Source organism: Ipomoea nil, unplaced genomic scaffold (genome assembly GCF_001879475.1).
Source record: "Ipomoea nil cultivar Tokyo-kokei standard unplaced genomic scaffold, Asagao_1.1 scaffold1576, whole genome shotgun sequence".
Lineage (NCBI taxonomy): Eukaryota > Viridiplantae > Streptophyta > Magnoliopsida > Solanales > Convolvulaceae > Ipomoea > Ipomoea nil.
In genome coordinates this window covers 4597606-4621829 of record NW_017618004.1, presented here as the reverse complement: position 1 = coordinate 4621829, position 24224 = coordinate 4597606, and the positions used below count along the sequence as shown (strand labels likewise).

Below are 24224 nucleotides of genomic sequence, written 5' to 3'. Positions count from 1 at the left end.
GTGATATCTCCCTTGAAAACCTCTTCACTTCTCCACTTCCAAATCCACCAAGTAGCCACCACAACTAAATTATGACCATTTTCCACCTTCATGCTCATCCCTTCACCCGCAACGCATCTGTCAGGGAAAATGACTGTAATGTGACAAAAGTAATCTGTATTTCTAAAATTAGGACGCTTTTGAAAGTTGGACAAAATTAGGAAAAAGACATTTGAGAAATCTGTTTGATATCAGGTCTAGTCAAACACAAATGCAAGTCCCATTTACGTTTGTTTGTTTTTGTTTAATTTTTTTTTTAATTTGGTCGCCGACTTCTCTTGCTTTCTCCTCGCTGGAGAAGCCGACGACACATTGCTGGTTTTTCCAGCGAAGGAGAAGGCGACCAGTGGCATTCTCCTTCACTGGAGAAGCGAGCCTTCTCCTTCACGGGAGAAACCGGTGACCACACTTTGGTTGCTCGCTTCTCCAGCGAGGTGACGCCGGCTGCTCCAACGAAGGAGAAGGCGAGAGATGCCGGCGACCATTTTTTTTTTTAAACAAACGTAAGTGGAACTTGCGTTTGTGTTTGACCAGATTTGACATGAAACACACTTTCCAAATGTCTTTTTCCTAATTTTGTCTAACTTTCAAAAGCGTCCTAATTTTGAAAATACAGATTACTTTCGTTACATTACAATTTTTTTTCCATCTGTGGAGCCACGTAATGAAGTCCAAGCTTCACTCTTTATTGATTACATTCTTCGGGAAAAAGTTGATCTAGACTTCTGTTGCTCTAGGACTTTGCCTAAATGATCCATTGTCTCGGTGATGTTAACCAAACTATATATTTGTGATTTACCAAAGCCTCATGAGACGCATCGCTATTAACCAAGCTATATACTTTAAAATAATTAATAAAACATGGTATATAAATGTGACTTATCAAACGTTATTATTAGTGTGAGAAATAAATTTATATTTGTGCTATAGTCCTATAGATGGAAGATAAGATATATACTTAAGCGTGCATTAAATAAGTGGGGTCAAATGTACATTGACTTTGGTTGGTCGTTTCGTCTCCGGTCCTCCGACCCTCTCTCGTTTATGGCTTTGCTCATACGGATTTCTCAATACTCCAATTTCCTCTTCAATTTTCCGAAGAAGTTTTCCATTGTTTTATGCTCCTAATTTACCGGAACCTGTACAATCATTAAAATGGCCCGGAGTAGATCGTCGTCGAGTAGATGCCGGTATTTCAATCCGGCCTATTATCTGAAACGGCCGAGGCGTATGGCTTTGCTCCTCATTGTCTTCGTTTCTGGAACCTTCATCTTTTGGGATCGGCAAACTTTAATTCGGGAGCACGAGGTAATTTTAGGTCTCTTTTCATTTCTTTTCATTTTCAATTTCGCAATTTCTTTTTAGAGTTTCGTTGATGTTGGAGACGCTTGTATGCTGGTGTCTTTTGCAATTTGTTTGTTTTGGAATAATTTTGTTGAAAGCACAATATTATCAATTTGTTTTCCATTGTTTATTTATAATGTTTTTCTTGTCATTGTAGTTTATTTGATAGAATTTGATTTTTCTCCTTAGTGCACGTTGTGCCATACTAATGTAAGTAATTGACAAGATTTGACGAATTCCTGTGCTTTTATGTGTTTTGTGCTGCACAAAAAGGTAGATTTGTATATATGTATAACTACATTCTGGAAAATGGCTGCTTTGAAGTATGCATTCTAAACATCTGACTATAAAATTCTCTAAACTTTTATGTTAATTGACTTTGTTTTTTTAGTTTTAAGATTATTACACACTTATAGTCCCAATAATTTATGTAACTACTAAATAGCTTTGTCATGATTCACAGGAGGAGATATCTAGGTTGAATGGTGAAGTGAGTCAGTTACAAGATTTGGTAAGAGGTTTAAGTATATTTTCTTGACTTCACATCTAGCTATAAGATTCTAATAAGTCCTCTTATCTTTTCATGATTAATATGATTTGGAGAGATATTCACTTGTCTCTTTCGCCACTCCGTTTCTTGAATAGCTGCATATATATGCCATCCATGACATTTTTCCGGCTTGAAATTTCAGTAGAGTGATAGACTTTTGCCCTCATTTAGAAATCCTGGTTAAGTTTATTTCCTTTTGCTCACAACCATTCACTCCGTTAAATGCTGAACTTTGGTGAATGCTTTGCGAGCAAAATAGCTTGAAGAATTAAAGAGTGGTCGAGTTGTTCCACGTGAAAAGTTTAATTTGGTTGGTGAAACCCGTGGCATGGCTAAGAAAAAAGATGTATTTGAGGACCCGGCTGATGCTCAGCGAAGAGAGAAAGTAAAGGATGCTATGCGCCATGCTTGGAGTTCGTATGAGAAATATGCATGGGGTCATGATGAACTTCAAGTGAGTTTTCTATTTTCATACAGTAATCTCTTCATTAAAATGTTAGATATGTTATGCATGTTTGTTGTTGTTGGGGATATTTCACAATTTTCTATGGAGTGGGGCCTTCTGAAACATTCTGCTTGGTCCTTTTTAGTTGTGGTTTATTATTTGCTTCTGCTTCTATTAGTGTTACATCACTCCATTCAATCTTGGGACTCTGTTTAACTATTGTTCTCAATTTTATGCTTTCCCAGCCACAATCAAAGAATGGGGTTGACAGCTTTGGTGGCCTTGGAGCAACTTTAATAGATGCTCTGGATACACTTTATATCATGGGACTGGATGAAGAATTTCAGAAAGCTAGAGAGTGAGTTTATCTTTCTCTTGTTCTCATCGTTCATTTGTATGCACTGAGATTTCTTTTCATTTTTTTTCTTGATTAACTACTTACGTCGTTGATATTCTCATTTAATTAAGAGAGAAATTGGATTTTGTCATGTCTGTTATTTAATATCTACACTTCCTTTTGTTGTTTCAAGTAAGGACTTTACGTGTTGATAAAATGTTCTATAAACTATAATGATGGACAATTAGTAGTCACTACATGCTTTAGATCTTGAACCAATTTTCTTTAAACATAATATACTTCGTACTTCTGAAGTGGTGATATATTGTCCTTGTGGCAGTGACACAGTGGCATACTGTGATGGTTGATAAGACATCATAGGTTAAATCCTATTCCCTGTAGATATACCCCAAAAATCCCACCTCCTTGTAGCTTACTTTTGTCCTGGCCATTGAAATAATTCTTCCATGAGAAGCAGATAGAAAGCATTAAAATTACCAAATTGCATTTGCTTTGTGAAATTTTAATTTTATTGTGTTAATAACTGGCAAGTTTTGCATATCACAGATGGGTTGCAAACACCTTGGATTTCAACAAGAACTATGATGCTAGTGTTTTCGAGACAACCATAAGGTTTCTTTATAAGGTTTAATTTGCCTTTTTTACGATTTTGTATACTTTTCCTGGTCACTCTAATTGCAAGATCATCTCTGGGATTTCTTCTGCTCTGTGATCATTGTTTTGGTGTGTTTCTACAATCCAGAGTTGTAGGTGGACTTCTTAGTGCATATGATCTCTCTGGGGATAATGTTTTCCTTGAAAAGGCTCAAGATATTGCTGACAGGCTCTTGCCTGCATGGGATACTCCTAGTGGCATCCCTTATAATATAATCAACTTGGCTCATGGCAATCCACATAACCCTGGATGGACAAGGGTAAGTGTGAACTTTACAAGACTGTAGTTGCACATAAAAATACACATTACCCTAAATCCACAGATTGTAATGTATCTGCAATTTTTTAATGCTCTCTGCTATCAGGGTGACAGTATCTTGGCAGATTCTGGCACTGAGCAGCTTGAATTTATTGCTCTTTCTCAAAGGACACTAGACCCAAAGTATCAGCAGAAGGTAATTCCAGTGGACTCTTGAAGTTTCTTCTTCCCTCATCTAAAAATATGAAAAAATTATTATGACCTACACGTGTGTCTATTCAGAGGTAATATTTGAACTTACAGAATCAGAGTTGGCATGAGATCAAAATACCTCTGCTAAATATTTGATATCAATCTTCCGGTGTTGATTAATGGCATGACTTGATAATCTAGGTGGAGAATGTTATTTTAGAGCTTAACAAAACTTTTCCTGATGATGGTTTACTTCCAATCTACATTAATCCACATAATGGGAAAACGTCATTCTCAACCATTACTTTTGGGGCTATGGGAGACAGGTAATGAACTCCACATTTTGAAGTATTGATTATGTTATTATGCTTGGAAGTAACTTCAAATTCATTGATTTGCACATGTAATTCTATTTCCATTTCTTATTTCTAGTCACACATTTTTTCAGCTTCTATGAGTATTTACTCAAGGTCTGGATCCAAGGAAACAAAACTGATTCTGTAATGCATTACAGGTGAGCAAACCTCCTTTATTTATTTATTTATTTATTTATTATTATTATTATTATTATTATTTTAAATATGATCATGATCTTTGGGGTTTTGATTTGATCTTTCCCTCTATTGGACAATGTAAATTTTATGGAGAAAAGTATTTTTTTTATCCCTATCATTTTTGGAAATAACAAGTTTGTTCCGCCATTTTTATGGTTAACAACTTTCAGTCCCCTTTTGTTGCAAACTGTAGGGGATATAGGCATGCAGTCCCTTATAAATTCCCATTTCCCCCCACATTTTCTTTAAAATGGGGAAACTAAAGTAGTGACCCCTAAAAATGGAGGACCAAAACTGCTATTCTTAATCCAATTAACATGGACCATGTTATAATCTAAGATTGGGCTGAGGTTTACTTAACATGGCTGTTGGGACATGGCCAAACCACACGAAAAGATTGAATCCAATCAATTAGCTAGTTTAACCTATGACCTTATAAACCCAAGTGTTTCTCCCTATTTTCCAATGTGGAACTCTTAACACTTCTCTTCAAGTGGACAATCAGGCCATTTTGAATCTAACCGGTTCAAGTGTTAAGAGTCCCCTATTTTCCAATGTGGGACTCTTAACACTTCTCTTCAAGTGGACAATCAGGCCATTTTGAATCTAACCGGTTCATCACTTGCAATTGGATTGGACTATCCCCTGAAATGGAAGCTTTGGATGCCACCAATACTACAAACAGACAACCGGGTGAACTCAGAATGGACCAAACAGCTTTGATACCATGTTATAATCTAAGGTTGGACCGAGGCTACTAAATTGGGCTATAATACACATGAGCCAAATAACAGTAAAAGAAGATTGAATCGAATCAATTAGCTAGTCTAACTCATGGCCTTATAAACTCATATGCATTACTACCTCCCCTCAAGTCCTTTAAATGCTTGATTTAAAGAAAGCCATAAACTAAAATGGAATTAAAAGATGATTATGTTATTCAAGTTTGATGTTTGTCAAATGGTATAGATGCTTGTTTCGCCATTTTATTTGTTGTTTAACAAATGTTTCTGAGTTTCTCAACCTCCTTTCAAGGCAATAAAAAAATAATTTTTCATAATGCAACCTAAAATTTCAACAAAATCCCATCTAATAAATAATCATTAAAATTTTTCTAGGAGGTATTACTTTCGATTTTCAAAAAGAAGCTTTTATTTATACTTAACATAACTGGGATTAACTTTTATTCCCTAATTTTGTGAGGTTCATAAAACTTATTACGTTTACCAAGTTATGGAATTATACGTCAAAGTAATTCATCTCTATAAATTAGCGCTTGGACAAGGCGTGTTGTTCAATTCAACATATAATTTTAAGAAGAATCAATCTTCAAATATAGCAACGTAATTTGATATTGACAATGCTAGTTCATAATTGTTTTCATGATTTTTTGTTAGTATTTTTAGAAATGTTTGTTATTTTTGAATTTATGATTTAATTGAAATTGTAAGTTTCAATTTGTAAATGTATTTTTATGATGACTAACATAGCCTTAATAAAAATAAGGTGAATGCACATAATAGTTATATTGAACAGAATCTGTTCTTTGTTATCAAAGTATAGGTTGCAAGCTGTTAAATTTAAAGTGTAGGTTATATGTAACAGTAGCTGAACTATACGATGTTGACTAAAATTTAGTCAAAAAAAGAATGCCATAATTATTGATGGGAAGGGTAGAACAAGGCATAAACTGAAATGGAAAAAAGTTATCACTTAATGGTGAATGCTGCCAGATCTCATGCATGTTTTTGAATTTTCCCTTTTATTGTTTAGAATGTGGTGAACTTCATTTCACAGATTTTTGCTGAGTTTTGTTTGACAATAGCTAAATCTTGAAAACAGAAAAATGTGGGAGATATCAATGAAAGGTCTTGAAAGCTTGGTGCGAAGGACTACCCCTTCATCTTTTGCATATATTTGTGAGAAGAATGGAAACTCTTTAATTGACAAGGTGATGCATAGCTGCTAAAGAGGTATCAAGTGTTTGCTTACTCATTTTGTTCCAAACTTTGAGTCAACCCTTTCTCTTTAAATTTTTTGCAGATGGATGAACTTGCGTGCTTTGCACCAGGAATGTTGGCCTTAGGAGCTTCTGGTTATGGTCCTGATGAATCTCAGAAGTACTTATTGCTGGCTGAAGAGGTACTCCCATGTAGTGTCAGTTAAAGTGTACTCCCATGTTTTGAGTAGTTTGGCATTGAGTCACTATATATGTGTCTCTGAATGTTATATAGAATTCCCACTTAATCTTCCTTGGCTCAGGTCAACTTCAACCCTGAAATTTAGGATCACAAGTCATTGTTGGACACATGTTCTTTCTGTGCATGGATTTAAGCTAACTTGAGCTCTTGGCGTCTTTTTGCAGCTTGCATGGACTTGCTATAACTTCTACGAGTCAACACCAACAAAATTGGCTGGAGAGAACTATTTTTTCAATAAAGGGCAGGTTGGAATATTTTGTTCCCATTACTTCTATGCTAATTCATGCTTAATTTTATCGACTGAGGAAGCAGTTAAATATTTTCATTTCTTATTTCTGCAATAAAGGATTTGAGTGTGGGGACATCGTGGAACATACTGAGGCCAGAGACAGTGGAATCCCTTTTTTATCTCTGGCGCTTGACTGGAAACAAGACGTACCAAGATTGGGGTTGGAACATATTTCAGGCATTTGAAAAGAACTGCCGGATAGAGTCTGGATATGTTGGGCTAAAAGATGTAAGCACTCCTCAGACTCATGCACCTCTTTGTACGATTATTACTTATACACTACCATGACTGTCCTAGCTGCCGCTCTGCTTATAACTTAGGTCTTTTTTTTTTTTTTTTTTTTTTTTTTTTTTTCCCAGGTAAACACTGGTGTCAAAGACAACATGATGCAGAGCTTCTTTCTTGCAGAGACGCTTAAATATCTCTATCTTCTTTTCTCGCCGCCTTCTGTGATTCCTCTGGACCAGTGGGTTTTCAACACTGAAGCGCACCCTCTAAAAATCGTAGCCAGGCATGCATCAAGCTCCGGACAGCATACATCCGATAGTAGATCACGCGGTAGAAGAGAAGGTCAGTTTGGTAACTAGGGTGTATATATTCGGCTTTAAATCAAGTATTAACATGCCATTGGTTCTAATTGCCTGAAAGAGCACACGTTTTTATCATGGTTTTGAGGCATGATACCATTAAAACATCACTGCCCAGCGTTAAGTATAGGTGGGTGATTATATTTTTATTTTTTCCCCCTATTTTACAGAGTGGGTTCATGTTAATGTAGGAGAATAGTTTAGGTTACTGGTTATTCCATTTTTTGCAATGTACCCAGCCTTTGTGGGCAAATTTATCTTCATTCTCATCACTGGTATGCATTTTGATGCAAAGGGTTACTATTATTGTTGTTGTTGTAGTGTTGTTATTTCATAGTTTGGTTTTTTTTTTTTTTTTTTTTTTTTTTTTTTTTTAAAGATTAATAATAAATAAATAATGAGTAAGTTAATCGGTTTGTTGACTTAAAAAAACATAATAATATAATTAAATAATTAATTCTGCTTTTGGTTTAACTACCATATTATTATTATTATTATTAGAATGGTGTTGATTAGCATATTAGAAAACTCGTAATCTCAAGTGTTATTAATGTATTGTCTTATTTAGAATCAATTCAATTCCAATAGATTTTCTTGTTAACCAATAATATTTAATGTACAGAAAAATAAATGATCTTGTGATCTAGTGGTACAAGATGACTCTCTCAAATAGAAGGTTATGCGTTCAATTCATAGTGGCACTGGGGTGGTATTAAAATGATTGATAAATTTGTTTTTTTGTTCTCTAATTTTATTCCATCACTACTAGATAGTGCCAGACAACAAAGATTTCTACGTCACATCTTACCCAATTTTTTTTCTTTTTGCTTTCTTTTATTCTTTTAAGCTTGTAGTGGTAAATAGGACAAATACTTCCATTATCCTTCTTTTGACTATGACACCTTATTCTCAGTTCATTTCATGAATTGCAATTTCGACCAGCTATGGAATATGTAATTCCTTTACAAAGGGAATTTCGATTCCACGAAATCGAAGTAAATATAAGAAATATCATTTTTCTAGAATTAATATTATAACACGTATTGAAGTAGTGTAATACTGTAATAGTAAAGCAGTAATCATTTTTCTAAAATTATAATTAATACATTGTGGTCTAGTGACACCAAGTTGCTTTCTCATATGGGAGGTTGTGGGTTTTAGGCGGAACCTTAGTGGAGAAAGTAGTTATGAATAGATACTACATTGTAACAGTGTTAGTAGTACTAAAAAAAAATAGTATTGCAATTATCATTTGTCTGTAATGAAATAATAATAATGTATTTATCATTTTTCTATAATTAGTTTGTAATGAAATAGTAATTTTGCCAACGAATCAAATGGTTGCCCACTATGGTTACTTTCACCCTGTCTTAACCCCAAAGTCCCATATCATAGTGCCAGACTGGTTACCATTTGGCATCTGCCTTTGTTAGGGCGTGGGCGAACTACTTTCCCGATATGTTAACGAAAGATAAAAAAAATACGAGATAATAGAATTAATCATAATAGAGCATTCGTTGAATGCTAAGTCTGTATAAGAATGATACGAAGTTCTCCTTGCTAGCGCGCGGACCATAACCTAGCCGTCGGACTCCACTCGGACATTGTTGATTCCCTTGCCTTTCATCCACGACAACACCATCTTCCGCTAAGAGCATCCACAATGGTTGGGGAGAATTAGGAGATAATGTAAGAGTGATTAGGAAAGAGAATGTGGGAAGGGGAGAAAAAAAATAATAAAACAAAACAAAACTGATTTTTTTTTTAAAAAAAAAAACATTGTCGGGCGCGCCTGTCGTGCCCGTGTGGCTGGCTGCTGTGCTCGAAACGCGCACATCAGCGTATGTTTCCTGATATTTCTCTTCCCTTGGGAAGAGACATATTTTAGCATTTGCCGGAGAAATAATTCATGTATTAACCCCACCCCACATCTATAAATAACCCCACTCAAGTTATTTATTCTTACATTAACCTCATATTATCCACTAGTGTGGATGCTCTAACAAAGGTTTGGTGGCACAATTCAACGGGCCATTTGACGCCACCACGAAGCTCCCATCACTGCTAAGCAAACAAAACCTGAAACCCATCGTTTCCCTCTCCGTGTTCATTTTATTACTAATCTTTTCTTAGTTTTCCTTAATCATTTTAAAAACATTTAATTATGAGATTATTTTTATTCGTTAAGGAATATTTAAATGAATTTACAGAGAAAACAAAGTTATTCTCCGATTCTTTTGACTTAAAATATGTTTTTCACTTATTTAATGTTTACTTTGAGAGGAAACTAATGAATTTGCATATTTACTCATATATTTTTCACTATTATTTGATGTTTACTTTGAGAGAAAACTTATTTACTCTTCTACCATTAATTTTAACCACTATTTAAGGTGAGGACTAAAATAACCACCGCCAAACAAATAATTTAAGGACTAAACAGAATAACATATATAACTAAGGGGCTGAGTTGACTATTCTAGTATAATTGAAGGACTAAAATAGTCGTTCTTCGTTATTTGTTTTTTCTCTATTTTATTTTATTAACTTTTCCTCTATATTTTTAATATTTCCTCATTTTTACCAAATAAATGAATAATTACCCAAACTAATAATATTCGAACTATTTGCATAAAGTGAAGCCGGACTTGTAGTGATAGTGGGGGTGGGGATAGGGATATGCTGACGGAAATTCAAAGAATATTTTCAGTACGCTGTTTTCCTCCTCCGTAGTCCGTCCTCTCCTTCTGCGACTGCGATTCTCAATTCCAGACCTTCATCAGCATTCTAGAATATAAGCTTCACAGTTAAACCCTAATATCCCAAAGCGTTAAAGCTCCGATTTTTTAAATTTTGAAACAGAAATGCTTAGTGTAAAGCAGCTCTAGTATTGGAATGATAAGGAGAAAAGGGCATTCAATCATCTCTGAGTTAACCCCTTCTTCCTATACATTGATGCGTACTCATTTTCTCTCCCGCCTCCGATGCTTTTCCCATGGTTCCGCCGGCGCCCGTTCTTCTATCTCCGGAAATGTGGACTTCCTTGCCCCGTTTCACTCATTCCGACCCGAATGTGAAAACGGGTCTGAACCTCGTTCCGATGGTCTGACCAGACTTCAAGGAGATAGCCATTCTCGGCTGGTTGGAGGAAGATGGCTTTCTGCTCCTTCATTTGCATTCCGTGGACTGTATGGGGGGAGTTCTTCGCGGAAAGCTATGTCTTCGGCTATGATTCCATTGAATATCAATCATCAGCTCTTCCTAAGCCGTTGTAGGTTTTTTTTTTAAAAAAAAAATAAAATTATTTCATTGCTAAGAAGAGTCGATTTTCATAGTGTTTGTTCAAAAGTTAAGTTTTGAATTTTCAGTATACAAATTCTGTTTGCAGGTCTCCTGACTAGAGCTAAGAAGACGATAACGGCAATAGAAGTAGACGATCATGGGTAACTTGGTCTTATCTTATTCATTTTCGATACATATACATTTTGCTTTGATATGATGATGGAATTTAATGTTAAATGGGATAAGAGAAATTCAAAGAAAACCGAAAAAGAGATAACTGCTATACAACAATCTCCTTCACCTTCTACTCTTCTAGTGTTTATTGAAATGTTTTAAATATGCAGCTGCTATGAGATTTATCTGTTATGACACTCCATTCTCTTTTCGCTACTTGATTGCTTCTTTACTTTTCTGATATCTTCATTCCAGTCAGAGAGCTGTCACGACAGCATTATGGTGCAACTTTCTTGTCTTTTCTCTCAAGTTTGGGGTCTGGTTATTTACTTCTAGCCATGTTATGCTAGCTGAGATGGTACATTCAATAGCGGATTTTGCAAACCAGGTAATGGGTGCTTCTGAAAATCTTCCTCTGTCCCCTTGCTGGGCCGAGCATTCCTACTTTTGCTATTTGCGTTGTTAATTATAGATGGACCGTCTAGAATCTAATCTGTGCTGTTTTCTTAGGCACTTCTGGCTTATGGTTTAAGTAGCTCAAGGCGTGCACCTGATGCTCTCCACCCGTAAGTGTTATACATATCAAAATCTTCAGGCAGTGGGAAATATTTTTTATTCATTATATCAGTATGTATTTCCTATGGCTGCAAAGCTATTCATTTGTGACAGGAGAAAAAAAAAATTGTATTCTACTACATCATTGAACCCTTACTACAATCTTCTTGTTCTAATATGCATAATTGATCAATGCTTAAAATGTTAAGCAGGTCATTTAGAAAATCAGGTTATAATTTATATCTGAAATGGTTGAGTTTAACTTTAACATGGTCAAAACCTAGTTCAACTTGAGAGTTCCATAGATGTCCTATAAAGTAAGAGCTTATTGAATCTTTTGTGCTACTTGGTGTCAGATACGGTTATTCGAAGGAAAGATTTGTTTGGTCTTTGATATCTGCTGTTGGTATTTTCTGTCTTGGTTCTGGTGCTACAATAGTTAATGGAGTTCAAAACTTGTGGACTGCACAGGTACTTCACTATTGAAATTTACACTCGATTCATTTTATTTACATCTTATCACTGGATGTGTACTGATCCAAATTGATTGATTTCAGCCTCCTGGTAATATTGGATATGCATCTCTGGTGATTGGTGGATCATTCATCATCGAAGGTATAAATATTAAGTTAATTATCTAGAAGTAGATTCTTGAGATTATCGTTTAGCTTCTGTATCACACTTCATAAGTCGGGGTTCTTTTTAGGTGCTTCCCTTATTGTGGCAATACAAGCTGTCAGAAAAGGAGCGGCTGCAGAAGGAATGAAAGTTAGAGATTATGTTTGGCGTGGTCATGATCCCACATCTGTTGCCGTCATGACAGAGGTGATAACATTGTCCTGCTGAGCTCCTACCCTAATTTTCTATTTCAAGCATCTGTAAAATGATGTTATGTTTGTAGGATGGTGCTGCAGTTACGGGCCTAGCCATTGCTGCTGCATCATTGTATGCAGTAAATAAAACGGGAAATCCAATCTATGATCCCATTGGTTCCATCATAGTAGGCAACCTCCTTGGAATGGTATGTGAAGTTGGACTACTTGTCTCGTTGTTGTGCATGTGCTTCATATCCTCCCTTTCGTTTTTGTTTTGGAAACATGTTTTATGTGCAAAAGAACAAGTAACGAAAATTGAGACGTTAAGAAAAATGTGAATGCAGGTGGCTGTATTTCTGATTCAAAGGAACCGTCATGCTTTGATTGGTAGAGCAATTGATGACCATGATATGGAGAGAGTTCTTCAGTTCTTGAAAAATGATCCAGTATGTCTGCTTTAGTTTGCTATACAGCTGTAACATTGCGACTCGCCTTAACCCAAATATACTTGCCGCAGGTTGTTGATTCTGTATATGATTGCAAAAGTGAGGTGATCGGTCCTGGATTTTTTAGATTCAAAGCTGAGATTGGTAAAGATCCTCTTGATGTTCTTTAAAAATAGAACAGAATGCCTTCTTCTGATCTCTTCTCTTCTTGCTTATACATTAATACATTATTATTAATGCGATCTATAAGCTCAGAACAGCCTTACAGGAGATTAAACACATAGGAAAGGTTCTTTTCAACAATTTAGTTCTGTTATAAACTAAAATTGGGCTAAGGTCACTCAACTGGGCTATAATGCACATGGGCCAAACCACACTGAAAGATTGAATCCAACCAATTAGCTAGCTCAACCCATGACCTTATAAACCCATATATTCTCTCTTTATTTTATCAATATGGACTCTTAACAAGTTCTTGCATATTTTCTCAGGCCACCAATATAATATGGTTATATTGCCTCATATTTCAGATTTCAACGGGGTGGTGCTGGTGCAGAATTATCTAGAAAGAGCTGGACGTCAAGAGTGGGCTCGACAGGTTAGTGTGGACCTTATCTTTCATCGGTAGTTTGGAGAAATAATCGACTTTTCTTTATCAAGTCCCCAATCCCACGAGTCCCATCCATTCAAATTGCTTTCTAAATACACACAAAATTTAGACAAAGAAGGAGAACATCTCTTTAAGGCCATGAATTTTATATTATAGCTTATTATGTGTCTTACGGAGAGTGGTTGTCTTTATGTTGTTAGTTCCGGGAGGCTGCAAAGGAGAAGGACGATGCAGCATTGCTCATTCTAATGTCAAACTACGGTAACCACAAGATTTTAAGCGAGAAACTGATTTTACTCCATCCCACGCCATGTTTAAAAAAACTAACTTCCCTCCCCTGCAGGCGAGGAAGTTGTCACAGCATTAGGCAGCGAAGTTGATCGTCTAGAAAAGGAGATACAGGAAATTGTTCCCGGCATCAAGCATGTGGATATTGAAGCCCATAACCCAATTTGATCACACAACTTGGTTTTCTCGTATTCCTTAGCGGTAAAATTTTCAATTTATTCACTTTGCTTATGAGAACCTGTCAATATTTACACAAAAAATTTCATGAGGGTTTCCAAGGGGGGTTGGTTATATGTAAAGACTTTTTGGGCCATGTAGTGTGAATATTAGAAACATCTCAGTTGAAACCTCTTTGGATTGTGCAATTGAAAACTGGCATCAAGCCACTATAGTGTCTGTCTACTTGGAAGGAATCTCTCCATTCATCAATCAAGAATGAATTCATTTTTGTGCTATATACCAGCCTTTGTGCCTATGCTTGTTGATAAAACTTTTATTTTTGAATACCAAAAGTATTATATTTGTCCTCAAAAGTGTTACACTTCCTCGTATAAGTAACAAATATTTTATTTCTAATTAGTATTACATTTTGCAGTATAAGTATTACATTTTCTTATTCACCTGATTGCAAGGTAATATTCATACATTGGCTAACACATTCTTAATTTTGTTATAAATCAAGAGAGAATATTGACAAAAGGGGAGAGATTTTCTTATTGATATCTTCACTTCTCTATTACAAATGAAAATATATGAGCTTTTATATAGGTAACAAACTTGACTCTTCGTTGATCTAGGAGATACTTGACACTTCATTTATTTAAAAGATAAATAATTGGGATAATGATCATACAACAATCAAATACTCTAGCCATAATTATTTCCCTCGACTAGTATAAATGTATAATGAGGAAATTGATGTAATATATGATTTGACATACATCATGCACTCTTTTTCCATCGGTTAGATTTTACTCACATGATTTGTCTAGTGAAGTTTTTAACGAGATATGAGTATGGTAAAATAATGACTAAGGGAGAGTGTTATGAATATTTTATTATTGTATGGTCATTATTCCAGTTATTTTATCTATTGGATAAACAAAGAATCAAGTATATGTTGGACTAACGAAGAGTTAAGTTTGTTACATATGTAAAGTCTCATATATTTTCATTTGTAACAGTGACAAAAAGATATCAATAAGAAAATTTTCACTCTGATCCATCTTAGAATTCTTCTATCTTTTTTTTTGAATGACAAAGGAAACCCCACAATCCTTTCAAGTGTAAGTAAACCTTACCTTATGACCCTAACCGGCAAAGGACCACAAGGAAGTAAATCACTCCAATTCATCTCACCTTCTTTTGGATGACGAGGGAAATTCTACAACCCTTTTGAGTGTGAGTAAACCTGCCTTGTGATCCTAGCCGACAAAGGCTCAAACCAAAGGGTCAAAGATTCGAACTTGTGACCTTGTGATTACAAGTGTGGATCCATTGCCATCTTTATTTGGGTTACCCCTAGAATTCTTCTATCTTCTTTGGAGAATCCATAGTTCTCTTCATCTCTTGTCATCTTGGTTGAGGTTACCCCAGTAAAAAGATCCATAGTTCTCTTCATCTCTTGTCATCTTGGTTGAGGTTACCCCAGTAAGAGAATCCATAGTTCTCTTCTTCTTCTTTTCTTGATTTTCTAATTACACTACTATTGAGAGCTATCATGCTGCTGATGTGTTATAAATTTGTTACAAATGAAAACATAGTCTTTATATAGGCAACAAACTTGACTTTTTGTTAATTCAAGAAATACTTGAACCTTCATCCAAGAGGTAAAATAAGTGGGTTAATGGACATACAGCAATAACATATTCATAACAAATTTAACATTTTTTGGATTTACACATTCTATGATGCTTTTGTTTCCTAGTTCTCTACGGTGCCAAAAATCACGATGATAAGTTAATTTTTTTTTTTTTAAATCACTACAAAAAATTTTGTAATTTGCAATGGTGAAATTTTATTGCAAAACCCTTAAATTTCGTTGCAAATTGAAATTTGCAATTAAATTGCAACAAGCTTACATACTTACATTACTTTTGCAACATGCATAAGAATCTAAAATAAGTTTATAATCCAACTCACAAACTACTGCCAACAAATATTCTTGAACCAATTTCACTCAAAATATTTTTATTTTTTAAATGTATAAATAAAATAAATATAAATATTATTATTAAAAAACTCACTTATTGAATATCACAATTAAAACTTCTTAATGATAAAATTTATATATATAAATTTCATTTGTACCGAAAAAAAAAAAAAAGAAGAAGAAAAAAAGATAATAACAAATTTAAATTTAAAAAATCTAGAGTAAAATGAAATTATTTAATATATTTTTATTTGATTATTCTAGTTCATGTTGCCATGTAGACCCAAATCCATGATAACATTGCAAATAGTTGACATTCCATAACAACTTTTATTCTAAAATAAAAATTAAAAAAATCAGGTGCATGTATTGCTATGTAAGCAAAATCTCATTATTGTTTCCAACAGAAACTGAGTTAAAAAGAGATTACCAAGTATAATAAGCATGGGAAGGACATTTAGAATCCAAAATTTTAAAAGAACTAAAAATATTCCCAAATCACTGTTAATGCTTGTTTTTATAGAAAGAAATACTTCTGGGCTTTAATAGAACAAACAAGTATAAAAGAGGATTCTCATAACTCATAACAAGGCAACAAAATTACTCCAAAATCTCAAGATACCAAAACCTAATTCATTCTCCTAATCAGTTCATTGATGAAATCTTCACGGTTTCCAGCATCTCCTCCTTCAACATAGTGATTCCTCTTCTTCTTAAGGCCACCCAAGGGTGCCTTGAGTTGGAAAGGCCAAAGGAAATTGTTGGCTTCCTTAAAATGAGGTCCAACAGTCAGGATCTCATGAACAAGATCCTCAATACAGATTATGTTGTGTTTTCCTAGAGTCTGAAAAATAAAAAAGAATCCTCAAAAATCAGGTGGGCACAGTCTATAGAGAAATGCAACTTAACTTGTGGAAGCAAACATACCTGTTCAATAACAGAGTTATCTGTCAAGGCAATCCTCTGCTTGTTCACCTTGCCATAACCCCTCTTGTAAATCAATTCCCTTACACTCTTCAAATTTGGGTACCTTTGAAATCAAAGCTGATGAATCAGAACAATTACATATAAAACTTTCTAAAATTCAGATAGTAAATGAGCAATACCCATAAGTCACATATGGCTCAACTTTGTGCAGCATATTCACTGTAGCTTTGTTGACCTTGAGGAATACACCATTGAAAATCTACACAAGAATAGCAGGTCAACATATTTGAAATGGGAAGTAAGCAGAAATGCTTGATATCAATGGTGAGATGAAAGAACTACAGAGTAATAGGCCATTCACCTGTCTTAGACGGAGAAGCTGCAATATCTTTTTGGTATTTGGGTGCATGGCATTGATACTGGAATCCATCCCATGAGAAGCAAGATAAATGAACTGTAGTAAAAGGAAATGTAACACTGTATGATCAACACAAAATAGAAGAGTGTTCATACCCACGGATGCGAATGATGAACAGCAGCTTAGCTTCAGGGTTGACGTAAAAGCCTCCTTTCAACCTGGCCTCACGCTTCAACTGAATCAGCTCCTTTTGCTGCAATGTACATGTTAATGTTATATACAATAATTGTAAACATCTAAGTTGCTACTTACAAGTAAATTCAAACATCAAAGATAATCAAAATGCCCAAGGACTACCTGCTCCTCATATTCCTTGGCATACTGCTTAGCTCTGCAAAAGATAAGCTTGCGGTTTTCAGCATTCTTCTTCTTAACAGCTGCAAGTTCCTGCTTCTTGGCCAATGCCCACTCCTCATTCCTCTTCTGCTTCTTCAATACAGACTCGGGTACAACAGGGCCTCCTTTGGTTTGTGCTTCAGCCATTTCTACACATTACACAAGTTTATAAGCTAGCAATCCTTGAAAATGACTAATTCAACTAAGAACTACCAGAAGACAAGGCTCCATAAGGAAACAAACATAGTACACCAAGCCATTTTGCCCTTCCAGGTCTAAATAGCATATGTAACTCATAAAAGAACACAAAAACGAAGCTACAGCCTCTTGTATTACAAGAGGAAAATGATAACAAAAAGCAACAAGTACAAAAGACGATTGGATCATAAAAAGGGAAAGACTTTATGGACAAATTAAGAATAAGTGTACCACTGGTAGCAATACAGAAGAAACATATGGGGTTTTACATCTCCATAGTAAGTGGTGACTTTAGATCTCAAATGACACAACCAAACATGCATCAAACCATATCACGGATTACTAAAGTATAAATTTCAGTAAAAATCCGCTCGCTTGAGCTCATCATTCTTTCGTCAGTGACAGTAAAATCTAAATTCAGCTTTAAAAAAAAAAACATAAAAAAAAAAAAAAAAACAAATCAAGTTTCTACGCTATAACATTTTGAAAAGCACTGAACAAAATCAGATTTACACAATAAAATGTAAGAAAAACATATACTGAACATCTAAATGACGATACATTCTGATAAACCCCTCAAAACTTCATAACAATAATATTAGCAAGCTCAACTATTATCGTAATTTCAGAATAAACACGGTGAATGAAGCAAATCAAGATGTAGGAGCCAAGCAGAACTTACGGAGTTGCGCGATGGAGACGACCGGGCAGTTTCTCTTTCCTTGCAGCCTCAAACCTTGGCCAGAATAGAAGAGAAAGCAGAGCTTTATGTGAGCTAGGGTTTTTTAAAACATGATTGAACGTCAAAGAGTTGCGGGCCGGTACTCAAGGGCCCATTAGTCTGTGCTGGATTAACTTGGACTGTACTGAATGCCTTATTATTTAAAATTGGGCTTCCTTTATTTTCAATGGCCCTCTATTAGACAATAGGCCCAACATGCTATTCGGCAATCGTTATGCATCCGCATGGTGTACACGGATGCAAAAATGACGTCGTTTTACTTTTTTTAAAAAAATCATTTTCGATTGTCGTTAGTTACGTAAATATATGTTCATAATTTTATAATTTCACATTCTAAGTTTATAGTTATGACATTATGGATATGTAGTTATGCAATTTTGGATTTATAGTTATGAAGTTATGGATGTGTAATTATGCTGCAATTCTGAATGTATAGACGTATAGTTATGAAGTTATAGTTTCACATTCTGAATGTATAGTTATTAAGTTATGGATATGTAGCTATGCAATTCTGAATGTATAGTTATGAAGTTATGAATGTGTAGTTACGCATGCAATTCTAGATGTATAGTTATGAAGTTATGCAATTCTGATTTTTTTTTTTAAAGTCGGACGTCAAAACGACGTCAATTTTTGCAACCGTGTGCACCATGCATGGTGCACACGGTTGCACAGCATAACGCTCATATGTTGTGAGCACGTGCCCACCTTGCATGGTGCGCAGGAATCTATATTCATGATTTCTATATTCTATATCCATAATTTATAGACTCTCGGTGAGCTAAAATTTATACTTTAGATTCATAATTTTTAAAACCGTAGGATCCATAATTTAAATACAGTAGATCAATAATTTCTATATTGCACTGATTTGTGAAAACATGGTTCAACAATTGGAATCTAAAGTATAAATTTTAGCTCACCGAGATTCTAGAAATTATGGATCTACAGTATAAAAATTATGGATATAAATTCGTGTGCACCATGTGCATGGTGGGCACGTGCTCACAGCGTAATTTGCCGCTATTCGCAGTTGTTTCTAGAGAAAATTGCATTTTTCGTTTCTAACTTATATTATATTTGTATAATTTGTCCTAATTTATTGGTCGTACTCACTTCTCATTCTTAAACTATAATTGACGTTATAAATTTCGTTCATAATATTTTGTTTAAAAATGATGAAATTTGTAATAAGGATAAGAAATGAGCACGACTAATAAGTATGGACGAATCTTTCAATTACTGTAACTTAGGAACGAAACAGTTTAATTTTCCATTGTTTTTAATTTGCATGTTATATGGTGGATCATAGTGTACATTGCAATGTGAGCTTTGGTTTCAAAGGAAGCCATTTTGTTTAAATTAGTACTGTTTTTTTTTTTTTTCTTCATTTAAATGCCCGCTAGGTGGGCTTCCAAAGGTCCCTAGCTAGACTTCCCCCTAGTTAGGTTCCCAAAGAGATATTGACGTTATTTGGTAAAATTGTTAGTCTAATGATATATTAATTAATTTTGACTTATTTGATCATTATTAATTATAAATAATTTTTTCGTTTAACTTTTTAAAAAAGTCATTTTGTATGTAATTAGCTATCAGCTAATAATTAATTTACTAAACATCTTTTTACAATAAACTAATGCTATTTATTAGTCAAATTCTCTAACTCAATTAACTAATAACTAATTACCAAACACCCCTTTACCCTAGGAAAAGGCACTATAGAAAATATATTAGGCTTGAGAAAAAGACCATAGAGAAAAGATACTTGGGAGAAAACCATGGGCGCAAGGCCTTCGGTTTTTCTTGACATAACTCCCTATAAGAAGCCTTCCGTGTTGCCTTAAGCTTCCCTCATTCTTTAGCCTTCTAGGCCTTGACCATCTTGAAGCATGTCAACCAAAAAAAGAAGGGTAATGGAAACATGTGGACCTAAAAACAAAAGGGTGATGCAGGCACACCAGCCCAAAAATGAATGGTGTTGGAAGACATGTCAAATTACTAGGTAGTCATAACGGATAAATGACTAAAATGTGTAGTCGAAGTTGAGAAATTTTCAAATTATGTCGCTTTTTTTTTTTTTTTGACAAAAATATGCAAAACTCCTTTGGGAGTTGCGTTTTTGGTGTATATTTTTTTTTCATGTATTTCTGTAAAACGCAAGAGGTAGTTGCGTTTACGTATTCGTATACGTAAGACGCATTACGCTCTTGCGTTTTTCAACGGATACGGTATCCCCAAAACGCAACTTACTTTTGCGTTTTACGTATTAAAACGCAAAAGTAAGTTGTGTTTTTTACCTTTTTTTGTACCGGCCGTCTCCGGCGAAGTTGAAGGACGGCGAGAACCACAATATATAAAACGCACCGGCGTCGGAACCGCCGGATACTATGGCATAAAACCCTATAAATATATAAACGCACCGGCGACAAAAGCATGGATAGTTGCAGCGATTTTTTGCAGTGTTTATTTCGACGAGATTCTCATTTTTTTTAACATTTGGGTGTTGGGTTTCTGCCATTTTTGTTTTTTCAGTCTATTTTGTGGGTTGGCAAATTTGAATTTGCATTGCAAATTCTTGACCTTTTTCGCACTGGGTATCATATGACAGCTTTAGTTTTCTTTTTTTGGTTACTCATCTCTTCGCCGGAACCGCCGGATACTATGGCATAAAACCCTATAAATATATAAAACGCACCGACGACAAAAGCATGATTGATTTGGTCAATCCGTTTTATTCAAAAAACGCAATTCATTCTTGCATTTTTGTAAAATTCCGGCGAAGTACGCATCTCCCAAATGCGTTTTAACGTATTCAATACGTAAGATGACAACGCATCTGGGAGATGCGTTTTTCGTATACAATACGAAAAACGCAACTACCAATTGCGTTTTAAGTAATTAACGAAAAAAAAAAATACGGCTGAAATACCTCCAAAAACGTAAGTGGTAACTGAGTTTTGCATATTTTTGTCCAAAAAAAAGTCAGCACACATTTTTGTCATTTCTCTTGCCCCTCTACACATTCCTGTCATTTATCCTAGTCATAACCGGGTGACGGAAGGGGCTCCCCGTGTCGCAACAAGTGAAGGTGGGTGCCCCACTGCAGGGGCCGAGTGCACCAATAACACCCCGCGCGACGGGGGCCTTGAAAGTGACGACATGAAGGGGTGAGGGAGGGTGGAGTGGTAAAGACATGAGTGCAAGGACATGGGGGTGATGGATGTAAAGAACAAATACACATACACTTAGGCCTTAGCAAGTATGGGATATGGTCTCAATAGTATCAAATGGCCCCTCATTTTTTGACATAACGGTGTGGATCATTATAGTACGTACTCATAGTCTAGTAGTGTTTAATCTGGTGTTTAATCCTACTTCAACACAAGTGTGACAAAAGATAATAAGTTATCTTTATCACGTGAGTCTCAAATAAAATTGTAACATCAAATTTTAACGAAGAAATAAAGTATGAAGTAGAACTTGAGAGTCCAAATAATATTTTCATAAAGTAATCCGTCATTAACTTTAGGGTGTGTTTTTGGAAACCCGAAAAATGATATTTGGAAATCGTTTTTCGGGTTTTTAGTGCTTGGTGATGCTTGAAAAAATAAAGTCATGGAAAATCAATTATGATCAAAGGGAAAATCACATTGTTTTTATGGAAAACAACTTCCTGTTTTTTTGAGGGGAAGTCATTTTCGAAGCCTCTTCTCTTCGCTTCGCTTCTTTCAGACATTCTTCCTCAAGCATATTCCATAACTTCTCCCTCAACGACATTCTGGTAACTCTGAAGACAAAATCGGTGACCAACGACAACGGAACCGTAGCCGGTCCGCATTCTACTATAGAAGGCGACAAGTAGGTCGCCTAACTGGTCACCTTCCCTAGGAGAACTAGAGAAGCTAGGCGACTGGTTTCCAAACACACCCTTAAAATTAAAATCACCCAGCTACATATTAGATCATGGACCTAAATCTACTATGTGATCAGGTGGCAATTTATATCATGGATCATGATCTACATAGCATTATAGATCATTGATCGAAATGACGGGGTACAAAATTTATACTCTTAAAGTACATAATTTCATAACACAAACGCATACACATGTTATATATTTATTTATTTATTCAAATATGATATATGTACATAATTTGTGTTCATAAGCACAAAATTGCACAAGACAAAACACACAAACTCATAACATAAAACACAATTACTAATTTGTGGTACATAATTTCTACTCAAGTACAAAATTTTATGACACAATATATAAAAATTTATAATATAAGACACATAAATATGCTCCAAAATTTACTGTGTATTGTAAACTATAATCCATTGTACAAAGATCGGTGGTCACTGGTCAGGCCATGGTTTGGAAGTGATGGGAGAGAACAATGCCGCAACTCACAATGGAAAATAGCGCCGCGAATGACGTTAATGCTTTTACAAACTCAGTCAAAACCACCGACCCCTTGACAATGCATAGCTACCTAGTATGACAACAAATAATCAGGTGTCTCAATCCCCAAAAAGAGTTATCGAGTGGTGAATTTCTTTTATTTTTTATTTTTTTTATATTTTTTATTACGGAGTATAAAAGTATAAATTTAATGTTTTCAACAAAAAAAAAGTATAAATTTAATTTTTATTAGCACTCTCTAAATTAAGTAGGTTTAACTAGAACATACTTTAAAAAACATATAATTAAAATAAATGTAATTTTATTTAAAACATAAAATTGAGCATCATAAATCAAACAAAAAACAAGTATGCAACACCCCTCTTAAATTTGAACATCATAAATGCAATTTACATTGTAATAACCTTGGCAAGTTCACAACAATGTCAATATTATTGAGATAGTTTGAGATTGAAATATAACATTATTTATTATGTTTCTATGTAGGAACAAGTAGTACATAATTGTTTTTTTAAAAAAAAAAGTAGTACATAATTGATTTAGCTGGATCGGATCAAGATGCTTTGGATTATAGTCATTCATATTGTCTTCCGGTCTAACACATTACTAATGGACACTTTAATTTTATAAATGTAACAAACTTAATAATTATAAATTTGACATTGTATTTTTTTAAAAATAAACTCATCAACAATGATGTGCGGTTATGATTGATCATCACATTTTACAGGAAGTCTATGTTCTCATTTAAACAATTGTAGATGTGTCAATAAAAACATATATGGTTCAATTTATAAAATTACATAAGCCAACAATTTTTTTAAAAATAATCACATTACTCCTAATTTAAATTAATTAGATGTCAACATAATAGGTTATTTAATTTTAAAGTGTTAATGGCACATTCTTTAGAGTATGTAAACCCTATGTTCAAGAAAAACAATACGGAGTATTTTTTATTTTTATTTTTTTCAGTTTGGGTGAAATTTAGTATTGTCAAAGAGTTGGAGGACTTAAAATAAATGTTACTAAAATATTATAATTGCCTAAGTCAACCATAGTCAACATCGAGGATAATTAAAGGGTGAGAAAATGCATGGTAGTATGGTACTGGAATGCAATAATATATCCCACGAAACTTCATCGTAATTTCCATGCATTATGGTAGACCACACACTACAGTACTTTAGTACTTTAGTGGATGATAGCGGTGCTCATCATCCAACGTTGTCACAGCTACAATAACGAGCACGAGAACTTTGATGACAACAATGTAGAATTATGTCTAAAGTTGACAGATCCTTTATATGTATTAGTATTTAATTTACATCATCCTGAATGCTCTATCAGGATCGGGATGTGGGGGACTCTTGAGCTAGGGAG

The 24224-nt window shown here is 34.7% G+C and overlaps 3 protein-coding genes across 3 annotated transcripts; 2 read left to right on the top strand and 1 right to left on the bottom strand.

The window, feature by feature from the left end:
• The first annotated feature begins 1016 nt into the window (after positions 1-1016).
• LOC109190747 (mannosyl-oligosaccharide 1,2-alpha-mannosidase MNS1) lies at positions 1017-7792 on the top strand. The gene is made up of 14 exons (XM_019341329.1): positions 1017-1347; positions 1847-1894; positions 2193-2387; positions 2624-2736; positions 3283-3348; positions 3479-3650; positions 3756-3845; positions 4043-4167; positions 4290-4355; positions 6238-6346; positions 6439-6537; positions 6761-6841; positions 6943-7113; positions 7245-7792. The coding sequence occupies exons 1-14, from the start codon at positions 1195-1197 to the stop codon at positions 7470-7472; spliced, it is 1716 nt and encodes a 571-aa protein (XP_019196874.1). The 5' UTR covers positions 1017-1194; the 3' UTR covers positions 7473-7792.
• A 2335-nt stretch (positions 7793-10127) lies between these two features.
• Positions 10128-14099, top strand: LOC109190748 (metal tolerance protein C4). Its single transcript, XM_019341330.1, has 13 exons — positions 10128-10743; positions 10861-10915; positions 11184-11316; positions 11439-11494; positions 11840-11954; positions 12041-12098; positions 12190-12308; positions 12385-12504; positions 12643-12744; positions 12816-12888; positions 13275-13342; positions 13555-13615; positions 13698-14099. Exons 1-13 carry the CDS (start codon positions 10368-10370, stop codon positions 13808-13810), a joined length of 1449 nt encoding a protein of 482 aa, XP_019196875.1. The 5' UTR covers positions 10128-10367; the 3' UTR covers positions 13811-14099.
• A 2143-nt stretch (positions 14100-16242) lies between these two features.
• On the bottom strand, positions 16243-18459 carry LOC109190829 (60S ribosomal protein L7-2-like). The gene is made up of 7 exons (XM_019341456.1): positions 18356-18459; positions 17437-17624; positions 17235-17332; positions 17083-17140; positions 16901-16980; positions 16722-16824; positions 16243-16638 (listed from the first exon to the last, which is right to left on the bottom strand). The coding sequence occupies exons 2-7, from the start codon at positions 17620-17622 to the stop codon at positions 16423-16425; spliced, it is 741 nt and encodes a 246-aa protein (XP_019197001.1). The 5' UTR covers positions 17623-17624; positions 18356-18459; the 3' UTR covers positions 16243-16422.
• Between the last annotated feature and the right edge of the window lie 5765 nt (positions 18460-24224).